Raw genomic sequence first — 25,440 nt, forward strand, 5'->3', positions numbered from 1 at the left:
ATAAATAAAATCTTTAAAAAAATTTTTTTAAACCATAAGGAAATGAAAACAGTAGCTGAGATATGCATGTACCAGAAATATAGCTTTATTTGAAAAATACAGCTTCCAGAAAATTGAGGTAAAAAGATCAAACTGGAGAGGGGAGGGGGATTGGGAGAAGGGGGGTGGGGTTATGGACATTGGGGAGGGTATATGCTATGGTGAGTGCTATGAAGTGTGTAAACCTGGCGATTCACAGACCTGTACCCCTGGGGATAAAAATATATGTTTATAAAAAATAAAAAATTTTAAAAAAAGATAAACTGGATAAGTAGGGTCTTAAGGCAAAGAAAGAGCTTGGCCTCTGGTGGGAAGTCAGGCTTTGTCCCACCTCTGAACTTCCAAAGAGCAGGTGATGGCTTCTGACCTCCTAGGAACTCCACTGTTTGGCCTCTTTTGTCCTATGTCCTTCTCCTGGACTCCCCCAAATCTTAGAGCAGCCACTTCTTTGATGGCCATTGAGCCTGTGTGAATGGCAAGTGTTTATTCAGTCTGAGGTTACTAGGTATAAAATTCATAGGCTTTATTCTCTTAATCATCTCATATTTGATCTGTATTTCAAATTCATGCATACAAAGGTATGACCTCCTTATCGTGTATGACTGAGGTGGGGCTTGATCCAGTGCCTAGGGACCTCTTCAACCAGGGACTCTCCAACAACTTCAGTTAAAGACCACCAGGAACACACCTGTGGCTAAACAATTAAGTTGCAGTAAGGAAGAACAACATCATGGGGAACCATGAAACGTCTTTTTTTTTGTCTCTGCTTAGCATTATGAAGAATACTTGTCTTTGTTGCAATCTATTGTGGTCTGAGAGTATTATCACTCTCTTTTTAAAAGATCTATTTATTAGAGAGAGTGTAAATGGAGGGAGGGGCAGGAGAAGAGGGAGAGAGAATCTCAAGCCGACTCCCCAATAAGTGCAGAGCCCAACATGGGTCTCAGTCTCACAACTCATGTCAGTCTCACATGATCTCATGTGAGATCATGACCCAAGTGAGCCAAAACCGAGTCTGATGCTCCGTCAGTTGAGCCACCCAGGCACCCAATTTAAAAAAAAATTTTTTTTAAAGACTATTTATTTATTTATTTGAGAGAGAGAGACAGTGAGAGAGAGTATGAGTGAGGAGAAGGTCAGAGAGAGAAGCAGACTCCCCGTGGAGCTGGGAGCCCGATGGGGGACTCGATCCCGGTCCCAGGATCATGACCTGAGCCGAAGGTAGTCATCCAACCAACTGAGCCACCCAGGCATTCCTAAAAAAATTTTTTTTAAAGATTATTTACTTATTAGAGAGAGAGAGATAAGACAAAGACTGTGAAAGAGAGCAGGAGCAGGTAGGAGAGGGAGAACGGGCTTCTCCCTGAGCAGAGAGCCGGATGCAGGGCTTGATCCAAGGACCTGGGATCATGACCTGAGCCGAAGGCAGACGCTTAACTGACTGAGCCATCCAGGTACCCCCCCCCTTTTTTTTTAAGATTTAGGTCTCAGAATAATCTTGTCTGATGTTAGTATTTTGTGAGATTGTTATGTCTTATAGGAAAAGAAAATGGCTTAGCTGTGACTGTCAGACCGATTTGTAATAACGTTGAAGCCTAACTGTGAAGCAAATGTTGGCAGAGTTGAAGGGAGAAATACAGTCCTACAATAATAGTTGAAGACTTCAACACTCCACTTACAATAAGCCTTAAGACTGGGGGCGGGGGGAAGCTGGCAAGTCCAGCTTGACAAAGAAGTGGTTTATTAAGGGGACTGTGGACAAAAACAAAAACATGTCTTGGGCAGCTGCAAGATGAGTAGATCTCTGCAACTCACAAATAGATCCACATCAATGTAGTCAGCTGATTTTTCACAAAGGAGCAATGGGTCAAAGACAGTCTTTTCAACAAATGGTACTGGAACAACTAGCCATCCACACACCAGGAAAAAAAAAAGAACTTAGACAAAGACCTTACTCCTTTCACAAAAGTAAGCCAAAATAAAAAACTAAATATAAAATGCAAACCATAAAACTCTCAAAAGATAACATAGGATAAAGCCTGGATGACCTTGGGTATGACAATGACTTTAACAATACCAAAAGCTTATCCATTAAAGAAATAATTGGTAAGCTGGATTTTTATTAAAATTAAAACTTACGCTTTGCAAAAGACAGTGTTAAGAGAATGAAAAGACAAGCCACACACTGGGAGAAAGTATATGCAAGACACATCTGATAAAGGATTATTATACAAAAGACAACTCTTGGGATTCCTGGGGGGCTCAGTGGGTTAAAGCCTCTGCCTTCAGCTCAGGTCGTGATCTCAGGGTCCTGGGATCAAGCCCCATGTTGGGCTCTCTGCTCAGGAGGGAGCCTGCTTCCCCCCTCCCCTGCCCCTTCTGCCTCTTTGCCTACTTGTGATCTCTGTCTGTCAAATAAATAAATAAAATTTTAAAAAAGAGATAACTCTTGAAACCCAATAAGAAAACGACCTGATTTTAAAGAATGGGCTAAAGACCTTAACGGACATCTCACCAAAGAAGATAGGCAGATGGCAAATAAACTCATGAAAAGATGCTTCACATTATATGTCAACATCGAAATGCAAATTAAAACAGAATGAGATACTACAACACATGTATTAGAATGACTAAAATCCAGAACTCTGACAAAAACCAAATGCTGATAAGGATGTGGAGCAAAGGAACTCTCACTGCTGATAGAAATGCAAAATGGTGTAGCCACTTTGGTATACAGTTTTACAGTTTCTCGCAAAACTAAATATACTCAATATATGATTCAGCATTTGCACTCTTTAGTACTTACCCAAAGGTGGTGAAAACTTAAACCCACACAAAAATCTGCACAGAGATATTTATGACAGCTTTATTCGTAATTGTCAAAACTTGTTAGCAATCAAGATGTCCTTTGGTGGTGAACGGATAAATAAACTGTGGTACGTCTAGGCACTGGAGTATTCTTTAGTGCTAAAAAGAAATGAGCCTTCAAGACATGAGAAATTTGGAAGAAACTTAAGTGCATTTTACTAAGTGAAAGAAGCCAAAATCTACATGCTATAGGATTCCAACTAAATGACATTCTGGAAAAAGCAAAACCATGAAGGCAAGAAAAAGAGAAAAGGTTCCAAGGGTTGAGGTATGGGAAAGGAAAGGTTGAATAGAGAACAGAGGATTTTCACAGAGGGTACAATAATGATGGGTACTTCTCATTATATATTTGTCTAAACTCCTAGACTGTATAACACAAAGAGTGAACTGTAGTATAAACTATGGACTTTGGCGGGGGGTATGACATGTCAATGTAGGTTTATCACCAAGTTTCAGTGAGGTCTCCTAAGTTCTGCTCTCTTAGCAACTTTCAAATATGCAGTACTGTATTATTAATTATAGTCACCATGCTGTGCATTATATCCTCAGGACTTATTTATTTTAGAAGTGGAAGTTTTTGAAGACCTTCAGTCAGCATTCTCCTATCCCCTACCTTTGGCAACTACCAATCTATTCTCTGTATCTGTGAATTCAGTACTTTTTTTTTAATTTTTTAGATTCCAATATAAGTGAGAACATAAAATACTTGTCTTTTTCTGTCTTTTTTCGCTTAGTATAATACCCTCAAGGTCCAACCATATTGTTGTAAATGGCAGAATTTCCTTCTTTTTGTGGCTAAATATTTCCATTATATGTATGCACCTCATTTTTTTAATCCATTCATGCATTGAGGAACCCTTAGGTTGTTTACATTTTGGCTGTTGTGAATAATGTTACAATGAACACAGGGGACCGGATATCTCTTCCAGATACTCATTTCAGCTTATTGTTTTGTTTTCTTTGTTGTTTTTCAGTTTCATTGTTTCTGTTCTTTATTATTTCCTTCCTTTTTTAGTTTATTGAGTTGGGAGTGTAGGTAATTGAGAATTTTCTTCTTTTGTAATGTAAACCTTTATTATTTTCTCTGGTACAGAATTTCCTCTAACCACTGTCTTAGCTACAACCTACTAATCTTGATATGTTGTGTTTTCATTTTCATTCATCTTAATGTATTTTATTTTATTTTTTAAATCTTGTTTTTGTTTGTTTGTTTTTTTTTTAAGATTTTATTTATTTATTTGTCAGAGAGAGAGCGAGCGAGAGCGAGCACAGGCAGACAGAGTGGAAGGCAGAGTCAGAGGGAGAAGCAGGCTCCCCGCAGAGCAAGGAGCCAGATGTGGGACTCGATCCCAGGACGCTGGGATCATGACCTGAGCCGAAGGCAGCTGCTTAACCAACTGAGCCACCCAGGTGTCCCATCTTAATGTATTTTAAAAATCTCTTTGAGGGCACCTGGGTTGCTCAGTGGGTTAAGGGGCTGCCTTCAGCTCAGGTCATGATCCCAGGGTCATAGGATGGAGCCCCGGATCGGATCCGGCTCTCTGCTCAGCAGGGAGCCTGCTCCACCCCCCCCACCCCCCACCCCCGCCTGCCTCTCTGCTTACTTGTGATCTCTCTCTCTCTCTCTCTGTCAAATAAATAAAATCTTTTTTAAAAATCTCCTTAAGACTTCCTCTTTGGCTCATTGATTACGTAGAATTGTGTTAATTTACAAGTGTCTTTCTGTTCCTGATTTCCACTTTGATTCTTCTGTGTTCAGAGAACATAGCCTGTATAATTTCCGTTCTTAGATCTGATAAGATACGTTCTATGACCCAGGTTATATTCTACCTTGGTAAATGCTCCATGGGTGCTAGAATAGAATGTGTATCTTGCTGTTTGGGGACAAAGTGTTCTATAATTGTTGACTGGCTTCAGTGGTGGTGTTGAGTACACAAGAGAACGCAGAAAGGCCTTGGGGGGCTTGGGGTGAAAGGCTTGGGGCTTGTGGTTGCTCCCTGGCTTACTCCCAGAGTAGTACCTCTGTTTGCCTTCTTTCCACCCACAACTCTGGGCTACACCGTCTTTACGTCACTCCAACATGGCGGCCCGCAGAGCTGAGTGGCTAATGGGCGCCGCCATGTTGGCGCCCAGTCGGCCATTTGAAGGGGGCCGATTTTAGCCGACAGCCATGTTGAGTCCGGGAGACCTCCCAGCGAGTAGCCGCTAATGAGCGTGCGCACACCTAGGCGGCGGCGTAGGGAGTCCCGCAGGCGCGGGGAGGGAGTGAGAAAAGAAGACCGGTTTTAGTCACCACCTGAGGTATATGGCCACTGTCTTGAGAGACTGTGGGTGAGGGGCAGGTGAGTGCAGCGATAGGAACATGGGGAGCTGAGCCGTGAGAAGTCTCTGATGTCTGTGATTAGCACCGGGTCAGTGATGGGGGCGGTCACTGGATGGAGTAATGGGAGTCGGTGGGGTCTCTGACGGTGGATCGTCCGCGGAGGGTCGCGGTCGCGGTCTGTGGGATCTCTGACGGTGGCTCCGCGGGGGAGGGGCGGGGTCTGTGGGGGTCTCTGACGGTGGATGGGAGAGGGAGGGTCGCGGTCTGTGGGGTCTCAGACGGTGGCTCCGCGGGGGAGGGGCGGGGTCTGTGGGGTCTCTGAGCGCGGATCCGCAGTGGCGGGACCGGGTCTGTGGGGTCAGTGTGGGTGGATAACTGCAGAGCCTGGATAATGAGGGATCTGAGGGGTGAGCGATGTTAGATATTAATTGATATCCTCTTTTTTTTTTAGGCTTTTGGTTTGTTCCTCTTTATGAGTATTCATGTTACATGTTGCTAGAGATTTAAAAAATATGCGATGAGGCTGCCTATACGTTTTCATATACCTTATTTTGATCGTTTACTTATCCAGATTAGCAGCTACTTTGCTATTTGTCATACATATTTTCTTTCTCTTTTTTATTGTCAGACGTCTCAAATTTTATTTTATGGACCATTTTAAGGTACTGGTTTTGTTTATAATCTATACTTTTGTTTTCTTTTTTAAAAAATTCACTCGCTTGTTTTATTTATTTTTATTTTATTTATTTGACAGAGAGCGACACAGCGAGAGAGGGAACACAAGCAGGGAGAGTGAGAGAGGGAGAGCGAGCAGGGAGCTGGATGTGGGGCTGGATCCCAGGACCCTGGGATCATGCCCTGAGTCGAAGGCAGATGCTTATCGGCTGAGCCACCCAGGCGCCCCCAGTCACTTGTTTGAGAGAGAGAGAGAGAGAGAGAGAGAGAGAAGGTGCCCACGTGACAGGTGGGAGGGGCAGAGGGAAAGGGAAAGGCTGTCAAGCTGACCCATAGAGACGCTGGGATAGGGACGCTCCATCCCAGGAACCTGAGATTATGACCCTGGCAAAAATCAGGGCTTCCACGTTCAACTGACTGAGCCACTGAGGTGCCCCATCTCTGTTCTTTTTTCCTTTTTCTTTTTTTTTTTAGATTTTATTTATTTATTTGACAGATCACAAGTCGGCAGAGAGGCAGGCAGAGAGAGAGAGGGGGAGGAAGCAGACTCCCCTCTGAGCAGGGAGCCCGATGCAGGGCTGGATCCCAGGAGCCTGGGATCAGGACCTGAGCAGAAGGCAGAGGCTTTAACCCCCTGAGCCACCCAGGCGCCCCATCTCTGTTCTTTTTATGTTAATTTTATCTCTCTTTCTTTTTAAAAGATTTTTTTTTAAGGTAAATTGTCGTTCTTTCCCTTATTTTCTCAGTTTTATACTGGATATCTATAGGGATATAAAATTTTCCTTAAATACATTTTTATATATTAAGTGTATTAATAAATGTATATATTAATAAGTGTATGTATTAAGTGTATATATTTTTAAATATTCTTTTCTAAAGATTTTTTTATTTTGTTTATTTTAGAGGCAGTGTGAGCAGGGAGTGGGCAGAGGAAGAGGGAGAGAGAGCTGAGCATGGGGCTCCATCCCACAGCCCTGAGGTCATGACCAGAGCCAAAATTAAGAGCCAGAGACTTAACTGCCTGAGCCACCTAGAGGGCTGGAACTTGAAACTCACCCCCTGACTTGAAGTTGAGTCAATCACTAATGGCCAGTTATTTCATTAATCATCTGTATGTAATGAAGCTTCCATAATATTACAGAAAGATGGAGTTTGGAGATGTTTTGGATTGAACACATGAAGGTGCTGAGAAAGTGCAGTACCCCTTTCCATGTACCTTGCCCTAGCATCTCTTCCATCTGGTTGTTCCTGAGGTATATTCTTCTATAATAAATTTTTAGTCCAGTAAGTCAAATGTTATCTTGAGGTTTGTGAGCTGCTCTAGCAAATTAATGGAACCCAAGCTGGGGTTCCTGGGAGCTTCTGACTCACAGTCGATTGATAAGGCACAAGTAACAACCTGGACTTATGACTGGCATCTGAAGCTGGGGTGGGGGCAGTCTCATGGGACTGAGCCCTCAACCTGTGTGATCTGATGCTGACTCCAAGTTGATGATGTCAGAATTGAGTTAAATTGTAGGACACTCGGCTAGTGTTGCAGAATTGCTTAGTGTGAATCCCTTTCCCGCCCTGCTTCAAACACATGCACACACATTTGGTGATCAGAAGTATTGAGAATAGAGGAAAAACACATAGAAGGAGTTTTATAGGAGGGAGTCCTATAAAAAAAAAAAAAAAAACCAAAAAACCAAAAAACCTGCTTCCAAACACAGCAGTGAGAAAAGGTATTTCTGAGATAATTGGGGTATTTTGAATATAAGCTGAATATTAAAATGATACAGAAGTACTAGTAATTTTCTCAGGCATAATAATCTTCTAGGAGATTTATGTGAAGTATCATAACATCTGCAACTTCCAAATGATTCAGCAAAAAATGTGTACATACACATATGAATCTACTTGTGACTGTGTGTATAGAAAGATTAAGCAAATATGGCAAAATACTAACTGTTGAAACTAGGTGGAGGGTATATATGTGTTTCTAGTACTAATCATTCAACTCTTCTTTCTGTTAGAAAACTGTGATTAAAAGTTTTGGAATGTGGCGCCTAACTGGCTCAGTCAGTAGAGCATGAGACTCTTGATCTTGGGGTCCTGAGTTTGAGGCCCACGTTGGGCATAGAAATTACTTTTTAAAATATTTTAGGGGTGCCTGGGTGACTCAGTCAGTTAACATCCAGCACTTGATCTCAGCTCAGGTCTTGATCTCAGAGTCGTGAGTTCAAGCACTGCATTGGGTCCCATGCTGGGTGTGAAGCCAAATGCAAAAGAAAAAAAAAAAAAAAAGGAAGAAAGAAAGAAAGAGAAGGGGGCGGGGGGGGGGGGGGGAAGAAAGGTAGATTTTAAAAATGAAAAAATAAAAATACTGGAAAATAAGTGACTCAGATCAGTTGTTTTATTTTTTTTTAAGATTTTAAAAATTTATTTTTTTCACAGACAGAGATCTCAAGTAGGTGGAGAGGCCAGGCAGAGAGAGGGGAGGCAGCAAGGCTGAGCAGGGAGCCCGATGTAGGGCTCTATCCTACGCCCCTGGGATCATGATCTGAGCTGAAGATAGAGGCTTTAACCCACTGAGCCACCCAGGGGCCCCTCAGCTTTTAAGGTATGTTATTAACTAGAACCAAATCCACTTACTACATTGTAACCAAGACAGATTTTCCATTGAAGTTTCCCTTTAAAGAACTGTAAAGTGGGACGCCTGGGTGGCTCAGTTGGTTAAGCAGCTGCCTTCGGCTCAGGTCATGATCCCAGCGTCCTGGGATCGAGTCCCACATTGGGCTCCTTGCTCCGCAGGGAGCCTGCTTCTCCCTCTGACTCTGCCTTCCACTCTGTCTGCCTGTGCTCGCTTTTGCTCGTGCTCTCTCTCTGACAAATGAATAAATAATAAAATCTTTTAAAAAAAATAAAAAAGAACTGTAAAGTTAAGGAAAAATGTGAAAAAGCTTCAGGGTGTCTCTGGTCTTTCCTGTCAATATTCTCACAGTTGGGATGGGCTAGAGCAAACTTGTTAGATTCTTTAAAAACAATTACTTTGTTTTTTACTAGCAAATAAGAAGAATATAAAAATTACCTGTAATTTTACCATCACCCAAATAATATATCTGTAAACATGGTAGTATATTTCATTCCAGATAATTTTCTTTTTGTGCATGAGAGCAGTTGTAGATGTGTATATGCATGTATGTGTGCATATGTATGTATACCCATGTTATTCAGTGAAAATGGAATCATATTGTTTAGTACATGTTTTGATTTTTACTTGTCAGTTTAACATATTTTCTACTGTAATTTAATTTCACATAACTTTATGTTCTCAGGATGGCCTATAAATTATTTAAGCAGTCTGTAATTATTGGTTATCAAGATGTTCTAGCCTTTTTATTTTGTTATTAGTCATGCTGTGGTAAAACTGCATTTAAATTTTTGTGCAATACAGGATGATTTTTTATGATACAGTTCTAGAAATAAGTTTTTGGGACAGCTGCATGGATGCTAAATGATGTATGTGTCCATGTGTGGGACCCTGGCACAGTTTCTTCTCTCATCTGTCCCTCTGTTCATCTCATTTTTCAGATCTCTACCACTTTCCCAGAAAAGCCAGAAATGACCAAGTCCCTGGTGAGTTCTTTTTGTTCATATATTTGTTGCTTTATTTTCTAGTGGATTTTAGGAAGGATTTAATAATCCATACAGTAAATGGACAAGCACAAATAAAGAAAAACTAAGATTGGGTGGGGAAAAGAGGTGACTTATTAACTCTAGGTCAAGCTTGGGGTATAGATATGTAAGACTTGTGTGATTTTATATAGCTATGAACTTTGAACTGTGAGATTATCTCTGATCTTCCTGAAAGACCTAGCAATAATGGAAATGAGATACTGATTTATATTGTTGATAAGTAATTTATTTCACCTGTACTAAAGATACCGTGGTTCCTGATGTTTGAGAAAAATTTTAATGGCTCTTCAGATGGGGAGACAGAACAGTGTCTTCAACAACACTGTTAGTGGAGGTGCGCTGATAGGTTTTCTGTTGTTATAAAGCAGTGCTTCTCATATTGGAGCATCACTACAGATTCTGATTTAATAGTGTTGGGATTCCCACAGGATGTCATTGCTGCTTGTCCAGGGACTACCTGCTGAAGCAGAGTTTTGAGGTTTTATGATGAACAGGTATTTTGTCAGATGGTTTTTCTGCATCAGTTGGTATGGTAATGGGATTTTACTTCTTAAGTCTGTTGCTATGGTGGATCACAATTGATTGATTTTCTTTTTTTTTTTTTTTCAAAGAATAAAATGTATTGTCTTCTCATGCAGCAGGAGGCTCTGCTGTGCCCTCAGACGCCCCCTTCCCCCCTATAATTGATTGGTTTTCACATCTTGAGCCAGTTTTGCAACCTTTGAATAAACCCCATTTGATTATGGCATATACTTCTTTCTATTTATTTGTATTTGTTGATACTTTGTTAAGGATTTTTGTATCATATTTATGAGGGATGCTGATCTATTTATTTTATTACTACTATGTATGGATTAAAGTTCCGACTCCCCACCTGGCTTTTTCTCACACCACACCTTTGGAGCATGAAGGGGGCATCTCTTTAGCTAGTCGGAGTGCGAGTCTAGGCTACTCACTGGGTCTTCGCTGATGGGTTTGGGGTCAGGCTCAAAGGTTTTGTTTGTTTTTTTAATTTGTTGTGTCTGCCTTGAGTGTGTTTTGCCTACAAGTTTTCTGCCTTTCTGTGCCTTTGCTGGTCTTTTAGCTAGAGAGAGCAGACTTTTCTTTGAGCTCTCTTTGTGTGCTCTTGTTGGTGATACTGGGTTGTAGGCTTTTCTAGCACCGGTAAGGACTGTATCAAGCAGTCTTTGGGAACTCGTGTTATGTAGTTTTGGGTTTCTGAGGTTCTTAGGCAGTTCGACTTTTCTTTAGCCTTACAGAGTCTTCTCATATTTGTTTTATGGATGATGTCTATGGTTTCTAGATGTACTTAGTGGGATGAGAATGAACAAGTGCATCTATTTCCATCTTTCCAGGAATGGAAGTTAGTTCACTGATTTTTTTTTTTTTTTTTAAGGAGGACTTGTTTTATATTAAGCATATTCCTTTTCTTTGGCATTTTACTGTTAATTTAATTATGGAAAGTGCTAATTGTATCACTCTAAGACTTGAAAATTTGTTAAGCATATTCTTACATACTTTTTTTTTTTAAAGATTTTATTTATTTATTTGTCAGAGACAGGGGGAGAGAGACCGAGTGAGCACAGGCAGACAGAGAGGCAGGCAGAGGCAGAGGGAGAAGCAGGCTCCCCGCAGAGCAAGGAACCCGATGTGGGACTCGATCCCAGGACCCTGAGATCATGACCTGAGCCGAAGGCAGCGGCTTAACCAACTGAGCCACCCAGGTGTCCCTTTTACATACTTTTTTCAATTATATTTACCTCTTTGTTCTTTGCATTTTAACTTTTATTTATTTATTTATTTGTTTATATTTATTTCATTTATTTATTTGACAGAGAGAGAGAGCACAAGTAGGCAGAGCAGCAGACAGAAGGAGAGGGAAAGTCAGGCTCCCCTGAAAGGGTACCCTGTTGTGCAGTGGCAGAAAGCCTAGGTGAAGTTTGTCCTGTAGTTAATGTGGAAAACAGATTTGTCAATGATGAACTTGGGTTTTTCTCTGAGAAGATTTCTAAGCAAAGGGTTGAAGATGTAGCAAGTTTATTCTTCCTGATTATAGTGAAATGTGACAGTTGAGCGGGATTGAGGGGACAACTGTTAAGCAAAAAGAAACCAGACTTGATGACTTGGGGAATTTACAGGCTATTAGGATTCCAAAAGATGCCAAAATTAGTTTTACAGTCAAGAAACCTCTTGAGAGAAAGCCAAGGGTGTGGATAAGTGTTTTGTGTATTTTTCTAGGTTTTTAGGTAATTAGCAGGAGAAATAGGGTGAAGTGCACGAACTCTATTTTTTTAAGAACCAGAAGTCTCAGTCTTGCCTTTTATTTTTTTAAATCTTATTTTTTTTATTGAAGTGTTGTTGACACACAATATTAATTGGTTTCAGCTGTGCAACACAGTGATTCGATGAGTCTGTACATTAGGCTATGCTGACCGCAGATGTAGCTGCCATCTGTTGCCTCACAACACTGTCACGATACCATTGACTCTGTTCTGTCTGCTGTACCTTTCACTCTCAACAACTCACTCATTCCATAACTGGCAGTCTGTACCTCCCATCACACTTCACCCATTCTCCTCCTACCCCCGGCAACCATCAGTTTGTTCTCTGTCGCGGCCGGCGCGACAAGAGGGAACAGGGTTGAAGGACAGGATCATGAAGAAAGGGAGTGTGGGGACAGGAGGGACGCAGGCGAACGCCAACGTTTGTTTTGCAGAGTTCTGATTTATCCCACACAGTAAGAGAAACGCCTTCTGTACATCTAGTTTCTATTTTGGCCCGAGAGTAGCTGGCCATGCAGAGATATCAGACAGCCTTGACCTTCGTGGTTTGGACACTTAGGCCATAACTCAATATTCTCAAAACACAGGAGCCTTATTAACTTAGTCTTGAGACAGCAACTGCAATGGCAACAAGCCAAACCTTACAATGTTCTCATAACAATCCAGGGAAACACGGTGGCACTCTAGCTTGCCACCCGTGAAAGTCCTCAGTTGAAGAGGTTCCCAAGAACTGTGCCTCTCTTGGGTTAACCCCCTTCTAGGCACGAGGCTCCCAACAGTTCTCTATATTTATGGGTTCGTTTCTACTTTGTTTGATTGCACGTGTAAGTGAAAACATGCTATTTGCCTTTCTCTGACTAGTTTCACTTAGGACAGTACCGTGTAAGTCCATCCATGATGTCATAAATGGCAAGATCTTATTCTTTTTTATGTCTGAGTGTCTTATTTAACATTTTTTTAAAGATTTATTCATTTATTTTCTGGAGAGAAAGAGTATGTGCGAGCAGGGGGTGGGGGCAAAAGTAGAGGAAGAGAGAGAATCCCAAGCAGACTCCCTGCTGAGCATGTAGTGCAACATGGAGCTCCAGCTCATGACCCCGAGACCATGACCCCGAGACCATGACCCAGGCTGAAACCAAGATTTGGAAGCTCAACATCTTTATTCATTCATTTATTGATGTGAACAGTGGGGTTGCTTCTATAACTTGGCTATTGTAAATAATGCTGCAATAAACATAGAGGTACATATATCTTTCTGAATTAGTGTTTTTTTTTTCTTTGGTTAAATACTCAGTAGTGGGTAGCTGAATTATACTTTTTTTTGCTTTGTTTTTGGAGATGCTCTCTGGTTAACTTTTTAGTCTTTTGCCCGTATACCCCTAGAATTGGGCAGGTGTGTGTTTGAGTCCTGGTCTCTCTGTCACCCAGCTGTAGCCTTCTACTGATTCAAAGCTGGATTCTACCTTTGCCAACACCTAGAATTGGTAAATACTTCCAGTGTAAAAGTAGCTGCATACATGAGCTTAAATCTTCAATGTTCTCTTCAGAGTCTAAACTTCTAACAGCTTTCCTGTATATGGCATTTATAGTTAATCTTGGAAGAAACCCTGGACTGCCACAGACTATTGTATCCCATCTGGAAATAGCAGTGCCTCAGAAGAGTCCTTTTTACACCATATATTTCATCCATTTAAAGTATACATTCATTGGTTTTTAGTATATTCACAGAATTGTATAACCAGTATAAGTTTTAGAACATTTTCTCTAACCCCTCCTCTCCAAACTTATAACACACCTTTTTGTTAGCCCCAATCCTTCCATTCCTCCTAGCCCTAGGTAATCACTAATCTTTCTGTAACAATAAGTTCTCCTGTTCTGAACATTTTGTATTAAAGGAATCATTCAATATTTGGCCACTTGTGACTCACTTGTTTTACTTAGCATAATGTTTCCAAGATTTATCCACATTAAAGCACGCATCAGTACTTTATTCCTTTTTATGGCTGAATAACATTCTGTTGTATGGATATAGCACATTTTTTTTTTTTAAGATTTTATTTATTTATTTGACAGAGAGAGATCACAAGTAGATGGAGAGGCAGGCAGAGAGAGAGAGAGAGGGAAGCAGGCTCCCTGCTGAGCAGAGAGCCCGATGCGGGACTCGATCCCAGGACCCTGAGATCATGACCTGAGCCGAAGGCAGCGGCTCAACCCACTGAGCCACCCAGGCGCCCCTGGATATAGCACATTTTTAAACCATCATTAGTTCACAGACATTTGGGTTGTTTCTGTTTTTGTATATTATGAATAGTGCTACTATAAACATTCATGAGCAAATTTTATGTGCATAGATGTTTTCATTTTCTTTGAGGTATATACCTAGAAGTGGACCCCTTGGGTTATATTGTGACTGTGTTTAACTTTTTGAGGAATTGCCATTGTTTCGCAGAGTGGCTGTACCATTTTATATTTTCACCATCACCACTTGAGGATTCCAGTTTTTTCCACTTCCTCACTAATGTTTATTATTATCTCTCTTTTTTATTGAAGCCATCCTAGTGGGTATATTTCCCTGATGACAAATAATATTGAGCATCTTTTTTAGTAAAGTCATCTCAGTGAATTTGAAGAGGTATTTTCGATATGACCTTTTGACTCAAGATACTGAGGATCTTTTCATGTGCTTTTGGCCATTTGTTTATCTTTGAAGAAATGTATATTCAGATCCTTTACCCATTTTAATTGGATTATTATTTTTTATTGAGTTGTAAGAGTTCTTTATGTAGTCTAGATCCAAGTCCCTTATTAGACATATCATTTGCAAAAATTTTATCCCAGTTTTTGGATTGTCCTTTCACCTTTTTTTTTTTTTTTTTAAGATTTATTTGTCAGAGAGTGAGAGCATGCCCAAGTGGGGGATCAGGGAGCAGAGGGAGTAGCAGGCTCCCTGCTGAGCAAGGAGCCCAATGTGGGACTCGATCCCAGGACCCTGGGATCATGACCTGAGTAAAAGGCAGACGCTGAACCAACTGAGCCACCCAAACTTCCCATCTTTTCACTTTTTTGATGATCTCCTTTTAAGCACAATTAATTAAGTCCAGTTTATATGTTCTTTTTTTCTTTAGTTGCTTGTGCTTTTGATTTTATGTTTAAGGAATCGTTGCCAAATCCAGTGTCACAAAGATTTACCTTTTAATTAAGTGTAAATTTGGCTAAATATAAGAACATTAGGGCCTTTGATCCACTTCGAGCTAATTTTTTTATATAGTACAAAGTAGGGGTCCAACTTCATCCTTTTACCTGTGGATATCCACTTGTCCCAGCATGATTTGTTAAAAAACTTTTTTTCCATTTAAAAATTTTTTGACTCCTCTGTTGAATATCAATTGACTATAAATATGAGGGTCTATTTCTGGATTCTCAGTTACATTCCATTGACCTATAGTCTCTCTCTATGCTAGTACCACACTGTTGTGGGAGGGGGGAAGCCTTTTTAAAATAAACTTTTTTTTTTTTTAAGATTTTTATTTATTTATTTGACAGAGAGAGAGATCACAAGTAGGCAGAGAGAAGGGGAAGCAGGCCTCCTGATGAGCAGAGAGCCCGATGTGGGGCCCAATCCCAGGACCCTGAGATCATGACCTAAGGTGAAGGCAGAGGCTTATCCCACTGAGCCACCCAGGCACCCCTTTAAAGTAATCTTTATTTATTTATTTATTTATTTTTATTATTTATTTATTTTTTTTTTTAAAAGATTTTATTTATTTATTTGACAGAGAGAGATCACAAGTAGACGGAGAGGCAGGCAGAGAGAGAGAGAAGCAGGCCCCCTGCTGAGCAGAGAGCCCGATGTGGGACTCGATCCTAGGACCCTAAGATCATGACTTGAGCCGAAGGCAGCGGCTTAACCCACTGAGCCACCCAGGCGCCCCAAAAGTAATCTTTTTTTAAAAGAAATAATGGACTTATTAACAGTGGACTGATAAGTACAAAATGAATGGCAGAATATAGTTTATTTTTTATGTTAAGTGTTAATGACATGGCATAGAAAACAGTGCACAAATCATATGTTTACAGTTTTATGAATTTTCACAGCTTATTTCTTTGAAACTAGTACACCAATAAAAACAAGACCAAAACTACCCAGAATGTCATCAGTAGCACAGAAAGAATGACATGATGTTTTTAATAAGATTCATTTTTTCCTTCAAGATAATAGCATAGGATATTGGTATTTAGTGGGAACCTTGTATGTTGTAGCATATTAAACATTATTAAAAGTAACTTCCTAAATATCTTGTTTCCATTCTTCAGTCCTCATCCTTCATATTGAATAGGAATGTGTTTTTCAGGGATCAGTGTCATTCAAGGATGTAACAGTAGACTTCAGCAAGGAGGAGTGGCAGCAATTGAACCTTGCTCAGAAAAGCCTGTACAGGGACGTAATGCTGGAAAACTATTTCAACTTGATCTCAGTGGGTAAGCATAGCTCCACTGGCGAGAAGCCTATATCTGTTTGAATACATTTTCATTCTCAGTGGAATTTTTGAAATATGTGGGATTTCTGAGGTATGTGGGAGTTCTAAAAACTGCAGGACATCTGAAGTGTGTAATAGTTTTGTTCTTATTTTGTTCTATGTTATTAATTATACCTTTAGGGTATTATGAATATACTTCTCTTCTGCATGAACTTTTCTGAAAAGTAAATGGAATGCTTCATTGAATGGCCTCGGAAACCCAGTCTTCTATTATTTCCTGTTAATAGGGTGTCAAGTTCCCAAACAAGAAGTCATCTTTAGCTTGGAACAAGAAGAGCCACGTATGCTGGATGGTGAAACCTCCAGCCACAGCGCTCTCGGTGAGTAGAGAACAAGAGCATGGGGACCAGCGTGCGTGAACTGGAGTTGTACTGGCAGAGGCTGGCAGCTGTGAAATGCTGTTAACAAGACACTTCTGGGGACGCCTGGGTGGCTCAGTTGGTTAAGCGGCTGCCTTCGGCTCAGGTCATGATCCCAGCGTCCTGGGATCGAGTCCCACATCGGGCTCCTTGCTTGGCAGGGAGCCTGCTTCTCCCTCTGCCTCTGCCTGCCACTCTGTCTGCCTGTGCTCGCTCTCGCTTCTCTCTCTATGACAAATAAATAAATAAAATCTTAAAAAAAAAACAAAAAAAACCCCAAGACACTTCTGTAATACTCCGCATTCTTGGAACTGCATGGATGAAGTTGGTATAGTTTCCTTGGACATCTGAAAGCCATCCCCACTTAAGGCCTCTTCCTGTATCAGTACCTCTGTCTTGGCTTGACTTTCTAGGAGGGAATGTGCTCTAATTACTGGTACTTTGGGTCTAGGATCCTGCTCTATGGATTTTCTCCCTTTCTCTTAGCATTTCTATTCTTTTTACCTCCAACACAACATTAAATCCTTTTCTTACACATTCAGAAACTCATTGATTTACCTTTTTAAAAAATTACTGTGGGACACATTCTTGAGGAGTTCTTTTCATTTTCTCTCTTTCCTCTTAGTGCTTCAGAATTGTCATTTAGACATGGCCTTCTTTTATTATCTCCTGTGTCTCTCTTTGAGTGTACCATTACTACATTCAGGAGACAGCTTTTTGCTGTATATGACAGTAGTAGTTATGTTTCCTGACATTTTCTTTTACTGCCCACAAGTGGGCAGAGAGGCAGAGAGGAAGAGAAGCAGGCTCCCTGCTGAGCAGAATGCCCGACGCGGGGCTCGATCCCAGGACCCTGGGATCATGACCTGAGCCGAAGGCAGAGGCTTTAACCCACTGAGCCACCGAGGTGCCCCCCTGTGACTCATCTTTTCAAATAATTCTTTCTGCCCTTTCTAGTAACTTTTGTCTTCTAGAAAATACCATTTAGATGCCCTCCTCTTATTACTTTCCTGTGTTACTACTCAAAACCCTGTCTATATTTTCTCATGCCTTTAGGTTATTCTAACCCTATTTGGATGTGCTAATCTCTACCCATGCCTTTTTTTTTTTTTTTGACTAGTATATCTTAGGTGCTAGTAATAGATTTCATTGCTTAAAACACCATGTTTACCGCGCCATAGCTATATGGAGCCAAACTAAAGGTACTGCCTTTTATGTAACACGTGACAAATTGTTCTCTCAGTGGGTTTGTAAACTAAAGAAAGAACATGCCTCATATTTGCAGGTTGCATTGTCTCTGTTTAGTGTCCATAATTATGTTTATTTACTTCATTTTAATGTTTTTTAGTGATCCCTGTACATCTGACCATTTAATTGTTTTGTGATCTGGGCCGATTCAGATACTTACTCTTTGTGCTTAGACTTCACTTACCCCTTGAGTGGACCTGACCATTACATGCATAAGCACACACGGCTTTTTCCTTTTCTAATTCAACAGTCCACAGAAACTCAGCAAAATTACATCAAATTATGTGATAACTGAGTCTTTTTTTGAAAAATTTTTTTAATGTTTCTGTGGAGAGTATTTAACAAAATTAAATTCTTAAATTTATGCAACAGGCAGAGGAGGTTACTTTTCTGTCTCAGAGTGATTAAAAAATTTTTTTTTCTGCTAGGAGCAACTCAGAGGGCCAATAATTGTAATTGGAAAGGGAAAAGAACTGCATGAAATGTTTAAAATGTCAGCCTTTGTGCTATAAGCGTTGGTTACGGTATACATCTGTGCCAATTAAGTATGACTATGAGTGGCTCAGAATATCTGTTTTTTGTTAATACTTTAAGAAAAGAGAGATCCCTAGATTATCTGTGAAAGAATAATGAATTTTGAAAGGAACAGAGGATCAGAAATAAAAAGCTGAATGGGGAAAAGAATATAGTTGGCCCATGGACAGTGTGGGGGTCAGGGGCGCCAGCTCCTCATGCAGTCATGAATCCATGTATAACTTAGACTGACCCAGAACCTAACTACTAATAGCCTGCTGTTGACCGGCGCCTTATTGAGAACATAAACAGTCATGTAACATGTGTTTTTTTTTATGTTAGGTATATTACATACAGTATTCTTATGACAAAGTAAGCTAGAGAAAAGAAAATGTCATTAAGAAAATCATAAGGAAAATAAATTTACGGTACTATACTGTTTATTGAAAAAAATCCACATCTAAGTGGCCCCATGCAGTGTAAACTTGTGTTGTTCAATGATCAACTGTATATGTTTGGATTTAGTAATAAAAAAGACTTGAGTGACTAGTGGAAAGATAGCGTACATATATACATTTTATTGGCCTGAAATTATGGCCCTGTATTTTACTGAATGAGCATTTGAGTGTGTAGTGACAGGAATTGCATATATTTAAACTTTTAAGCACAGGAACAGATTTTTACACTGCACATTGTTGGTGGTAATGTAAATGTTGTCGGATGTTTCAATGGCTTGTAAGCTAAAGAAACTGAAAGATTGCAAAAGATCTAGTATTAGATGCTCTCAGGAATAATAAAAGCTGTTAATGTGTGTGAGTAAAATTGTAACGTAGCATCTAAAGAATATGTCTGGGAGCATGACAAGGCCCTGGAGGCAGAATGAAATGGATATGAGGTTAGACTACGTCTGTATTCAAGAACTCTAGTCGAATAAGTTAATAGTATCTATTTTTTTGGTAAATATTTACTGAGAATCTACTATGTCTTATATACTCTTCCAGAATTTGGACTATTAATTCTCTTATTCTAGGCAAGAATGGTGTATCGGAGAAAGCAAGCTCTTGTCACTAATAGACCCCAAGTCAGTGACTTAGAGAACATAAATATTGACCCGGCATCATGTAACAGTTCCCAAGCCATCCCCTAGAGCTGCGGTTGGCAAACACTTCCTGAAAAGGCCCAGAAGTCATTATTTTAGGCTTTGTGAACCATGTGATTGCTTTCATTACTATTCAGTTTCACTGTTTTAGCCCCAAAGCAGCTAGAGGCACTACATCAATGAATGAGTATCTCTCTGTTCCAATAAAAACTTCATGCACACAGAAATTTGAATTTCATTTATTTTTCATGTGTCATGTAATTACTCTTTTGATTTTTTTTTTTGACCACTCAAAAACTTAAAATCCATTTCTAGCTTTTGAGTGGAGGCCTGGATTTAGTCTGAGGGTCATAGTTTTCCAGCCTGTGCCTAGGGCATTACCAGCCACAGAGCCGGGTGCCACCAGTCTGGAATATAGCCAGTGGGAAGAGAAGAGGGTTGTGGAGACATGCCTACATTCTTAGGCATATCCTTAGGATATGGGCTTTGTCACACAAAATAATTTTTACTCCCATTTGACTGATAAGCACTGAATTACTTGGCTTTACCTCACCATAAATGAGGCTGTTGTTCGGGGGCAGCCATGAACTTGGCTACAAGCTTCTTACTGCTGAAGGGAGAGGAGAGGTTCTGATGGAAGGCTTTTAGGCCCTGCTTCAGACAGCTGCTCCTTTCTCCTGTTACATGCCTCCTGTTGAGTACATCTATCTCTGCACCCCAAACCAGAATAAAGAATTGAATCATAGGTGTTTTTTGCCATTTGGCTAAGTCAGAATGAATGAAGCTACAGTAGTTTTACTCTAGGGGCACCTGGGTGGCTCAGTTGGTTAAGCGTCTGACTCTTGATTTCAGCTTAGGTCATGATCTGGGGTCATGAGATCGAGTCCTGCTTCGGGCTCTGCGCTCAGCATGGAGTCTGCTTGACCCTTTCCCTCCCCTTCTGTTCCTCCCCTCACCCCTGCTCACATGCGTGCTTTCTTCCTCTCCCTGTCTGAAATAAATAAATAAATCTTTAAAAAAATAGTTTTACTCTACATAAATACATGGGTATTTAGGACAGAGTGATTAACAGGGAAGGAGAATGTAGAGAGATTAGTGGATGAAGGTTTAAAAAGAATAATAAGGATGACAAGGATATAGACACAGATACTTCTTTTAAGCTACGCAGTTCGTCATTTTGTTCCTCTGACAGCTTACTGTATGTAGTTCTGCTACATACATAGAGCTGATGTGGCTTCACTTTGAATCTCCTCCAATTACTGATCATTTGGTTTGGGCAAACACCTGACTCTTCTGTGGCTCAGTTTCCTCATCTGTAAAATAGAGACAACACTGATACCAAGAGCAGTGGGTTGTGATGCCTAACTAAGTTAGTTACAGAACTTAGGACAATGCCTGGCACATCTACATGCTACTGCTTATTATTTACTAAATACAAAACAAGTATTTGTATTATTGCCATATATTATATATAAATCTATTACTACTCATATATATTTTTACATATATTTGTTATATTTATATAACACTTTATCTCACACTTCTCTGTAATCACCCTAAGTCAACTGTATGTATTGGCCCTTCTATGTTCTCTTAACTGTTCTTTGTGTGTTTTGTTTTTTCCTTCTTTTTTAGGTGGGGATATTGGTTTTGAGACTTCACAGCAGGGAATGTCTAAAGAAGTTTCAGTCCAGTTTGAGAGAATTAATCTCTTCACAAGAGATGACCCATATTCCATTTTAGAAGAATTGTGGCAAGATGGCAAACAGACAGGGAGATGTGAGGAAAACCAGAACACAAATGTAACACAAGTTCCCTTTATCAACAAGGGAACACTATTTAATGAGAGAGACTGTGAGTATAAGGATATTGGGAAAATTGGCCATGTAAATACAGCAAGAAAAAGACTCCAGAACTATGAATCATTTGGAAGGAGTTTGAAGCCTATTATAAGCTTATGTGATTATAGAAACAATGCAACAGAAAATCTTGATAAGATTATTGGCTATGGCCATATTTTCACTCATATAAATTCTCATACAAAAATGAATGCTTGTGAATATCACCAGTGTAAGAAACTTCTGAGTTATAAGCAAGCTCTCATTCAACATCAAAAAATTCATACTGAAGAGAAGCTCAGTTTATTTTCTGATTATGTAAAAATTTTCATCCAGAAGCCACACCTCTTTGCAGATCAAAGTATTTATACTGAAGAGAAACAGCATGAATGCAGCAAATGTGAGACAGTCTTCACTCAGAAGCCCCAACTTGCTGTACCTCAGAAGGCTTCTGTAGGAGGGAAACCCTGCACACGCACTGAGTATGAGAAGGACTTGTCCCTTAAGCCAAATCATGAGAAAACTCACACCGAGGAGAATAATTGTAAATGCAGTGAATATGGAAAAGCCTTTATCCAGAAGTCAGATCCACTCAGATGTCAGGGAATTCATATAGGAGAAAAACCCTGTGAATATCGTGAATGTGGGAAAAATGTCTCTCAGAATTCAAATCCCAATGTACATAAAAAAGTCCATAGTGGAGAGAAACACTTTGAATGTACTGAATGTGGAAAAGCCTTCACAAGGAAATCAACTCTAAGTATGCATCAGAAAATTCATACAGGAGAAAAACCCTATGTTTGTACCGAATGTGGGAAAGCCTTTATCCGGAAGTCACATTTTATTACCCATGAGAGAATTCATACTGGAGAGAAACCTTATGAATGTAGTGACTGTGGAAAGTCCTTTATAAAGAAGTCACAACTGCATGTGCATCAGCGGATTCACACAGGAGAGAATCCCTTTATATGTACAGAATGTGGGAAGGTCTTCACTCACAAGACAAATCTCATTATACACCAGAAAATTCATACTGGAGAGAGACCTTACATATGTACTGAATGTGCGAAGGCCTTTACTGACAGGTCAAATCTAATTAAACACCAAAAAATTCATACTGGAGAGAAACCCTATAAATGCAGTGATTGTGGAAAGTCATTCACCTGGAAGTCACGGCTCAGGATACATCAGAAATGCCATACCGGAGAGAGACATTATGAATGCGGTGAGTGTGGGAAAGCCTTCATCCAGAAGTCAACACTAAGTATGCATCAGAGAATTCACAGAGGAGAAAAACCCTATGTTTGCACTGAATGTGGGAAGGCCTTCTTCCACAAATCACATTTTATTACCCATGAGAGAATTCATACTGGAGAGAAACCTTATGAATGCAGCGATTGTGGGAAATCCTTCACGAAGAAGTCACAGCTCCATGTCCATCAGCAAATTCACACAGGAGAGAAACCCTACAGATGTGCTGAGTGTGGAAAGGCCTTCACTGACAGATCAAACCTCTTTACACACCAGAAAATTCATACTGGGGAGAAACCTTATAAATGTAGTGACTGTGGAAAAGCCTTCACTCGGAAGTCGGGCCTCCACATACATCAGCAGTCTCATACCGGAGAGAGACACTATGAATGTCATGAGTGTGGGAAAGCCTTTGCAAGAAAATCAACACTAATTATGCACCAGAGAATTCATACAGGAGAGAAACCTTATATTTGTACAGAATGTGGGAAGTCCTTCATCCAGAAATCACATTTAAATCGGCATAGGAGAATTCATACTGGAGAGAAACCCTATGAATGCAGTGACTGTGGGAAGGCCTTCATTAAGAAATCACAGCTCCATGAACATCATCGAATTCACACAGGGGAGAAACCATTTATATGTGCTGAGTGTGGAAAAGCCTTCACCATCAGATCAAATCTTATTAAGCACCAGAAAATTCATGCTAAACAGAAACCTTATAAGGGCAGTGACTTTAGGAAGGCCTTAAACTGGAGGCCACAGCTTAGTGCACATCAGAAATCAGATTCTGGGAAAGTAGATTGCCCAGGGCCACAATCATGATGTGGGGATACAAAGCTGTGAGAGGCTACAGCTTGGCTAAGAAGCAGGAGGTAAAGCCGCCTTACCTCTGGTCAGAAGTATAAATGTCTGGATCACAGAGCTGATGTCCTGTTTCACGTATGGGGAAGACATTTTGAAGAAAGTGTTTAAACAGTGTGTGATGGTCATGCTTAATTCCTGGACAGATACTGGGATTGTCAAGCCCCTGAAATAATAGTAAATATGCAAGGAGAGGATTTGGCAGTCTTTCTTGTTTCATGTTATGGATAAGCAGCTTTATAAATTCAGAGCTGTGTTCAATATTAACCAAAGGAATTTCTTAATGAGTAGAGTGCTAAGAAATTTTCTCATTGTCTAAGGATGCTGAAATGAAAGCAAAAGTGTAGACCATTCAGAGCTGTAATGAAGAGAATCTAGAAGTTTTTGTGAATATTGACATTAGAGACAAAAGAAAGGATTCTTTCTTTTTCCTTTTAGGAAGTCAGTCATTTATTGTTTACAGTATCAGTATGTGGAAATTTGGATAAACATTTTTCTATTTGACTTTGACATTAGCAAATCAGAGCCACAGGCTTACTTGAATATTCACAGGCCTCTTTAGTTAACCAGTATGTTCCCTTATTTATTAATTTCCTGCCATGACCCGGGTAACTCACACCTGGGAGGCATAAAGTTTTCCCATCTTGTGTCCATACCCAAAGTGACCAGTGAGGTAAGCAGCCCTGCAGACTACTTACCATCACCTCAGAACTGGCCCTGAGACCACAGGGCTTAGTCTGCACTTTGAACTCTTAACATCATCCACAGAAATCTATATATTTTTTACTCATTTCTGTTTGGGAAAGAAAAATTAAGAAAATGGATTTCAAGACCTAGAATTCTTTTCTTCCAGTTTTGTTAATACATTCTCTACATAGTCATCACATGCTGGGTTACTACTAGACGCTATTGTTTGCATTTGAATTTGTCTTTTTAAAAAACAGTTTCACATTTGGAAGAGTACCCTTCCTGTCCCCTCCCAATCTCTACAAATTAATCTTACTGTGTTTTCAAACCCTTTCTCTTCTTCCAGACTTATTCCATCAGATTCCAAAAGAAATGCTTTATCTTCCAGAATATTTGTGAATTTGTCTTTCCTTTAGATCAACCCATTTTTGTTTTATATATTTTGAGACTTTGTTTTTACATGCATTCAAATTTAGAATTGTTATATTCTTCCTGGTTAATTGAAACTTAATCATTATGAAATGTCCGTTTTTAAAATAGATTTTATTTATTTATTTGATCAAGATCACAAGTAGGCAGAGAGAGAGGAAGGGAAGCAGGCTTCCTGCTGAGCAGAGAGCCCAATGTGGGGCTCTATCCCAGGACCCTGGGATCATGACCTGAGCTGAAGGTAGAGGCTTTAATCCACTGAGCCACCCAGGTGCCCCCTGAAATGTCCATTTTTATTGCTACCAATGCTTTAAAATTTACTACTAAGGATGTTAATACCGTATATACATATCACTTACTGAAGGCTAATTTAAATTAGTATGCACACCACTCTGGATGAGGTGAGCAGCTACAAAAATGGCTCCTTTATTTCCCTCTTGACTTATATAGTATTAATGTTCTGCATTTGGATTTTGTAAGTAGTTGATTTGGTCAGTCATTGTTTCACAGTCAGTATTCCTCTAGATTAATCCTCATACTTACCCTTTTAAAATTCCTTTTTTATTCCTTCTTTCAAATTTCACTCTAGAATCATTTTCACTCTGATTGAAGAGGATCCTTTAGCATTTCTTTTAGAGTGTGCTTGTTTTTGTATCTTGGAAAATGTCTTTATTTTACCTTCATTTTTGAAAGATAATTTTACTGAATATAAGATTCTAAGTTGACAGTTATTTTCTGTATTAGTATTT

At 39.9% G+C, this 25,440-nt stretch overlaps 1 protein-coding gene across 6 annotated transcripts; it reads left to right on the forward strand.

The window, feature by feature from the left end:
- The first annotated feature begins 5,036 nt into the window (after nucleotides 1-5,036).
- On the forward strand, nucleotides 5,037-24,459 carry ZNF484 (zinc finger protein 484). 6 transcript variants are annotated; one of them, XM_004766164.3, is made up of 6 exons: nucleotides 5,037-5,249; nucleotides 5,859-5,892; nucleotides 9,479-9,523; nucleotides 16,218-16,344; nucleotides 16,631-16,723; nucleotides 21,258-24,459. In XM_004766164.3, exons 2-6 carry the CDS (start codon nucleotides 5,878-5,880, stop codon nucleotides 23,534-23,536), a joined length of 2,559 nt encoding a protein of 852 aa, XP_004766221.2. In that variant the 5' UTR covers nucleotides 5,037-5,249; nucleotides 5,859-5,877; the 3' UTR covers nucleotides 23,537-24,459. The 6 variants fall into 6 exon arrangements, with proteins under 6 accessions (XP_004766221.2, XP_044920930.1, XP_012918811.1 ...); XM_045064995.1 differs by lacking the exon at nucleotides 5,859-5,892 and adding an exon at nucleotides 6,809-7,158; XM_013063357.2 differs by having other exon boundaries at nucleotides 5,037-5,208.
- Nucleotides 24,460-25,440: the final 981 nt, after the last annotated feature.

The sequence above is a fragment of the Mustela putorius genome, unplaced genomic scaffold (assembly GCF_011764305.1).
Source record: "Mustela putorius furo isolate JIRA1106 unplaced genomic scaffold, ASM1176430v1.1 tig00003854_pilon_pilon_pilon, whole genome shotgun sequence".
In the NCBI taxonomy this organism is placed as follows: domain Eukaryota; kingdom Metazoa; phylum Chordata; class Mammalia; order Carnivora; family Mustelidae; genus Mustela; species Mustela putorius.

Coding starts and splice junctions, on each gene's coding strand:
- ZNF484 (XM_004766164.3), top strand. Junction 16,345..16,630: donor TTTCAACTTGATCTCAGTGG/GTAAGCATAGCT, acceptor TCCTGTTAATAG/GGTGTCAAGTTCCCAAACAA. Junction 16,724..21,257: donor CTCCAGCCACAGCGCTCTCG/GTGAGTAGAGAA, acceptor CTTCTTTTTTAG/GTGGGGATATTGGTTTTGAG.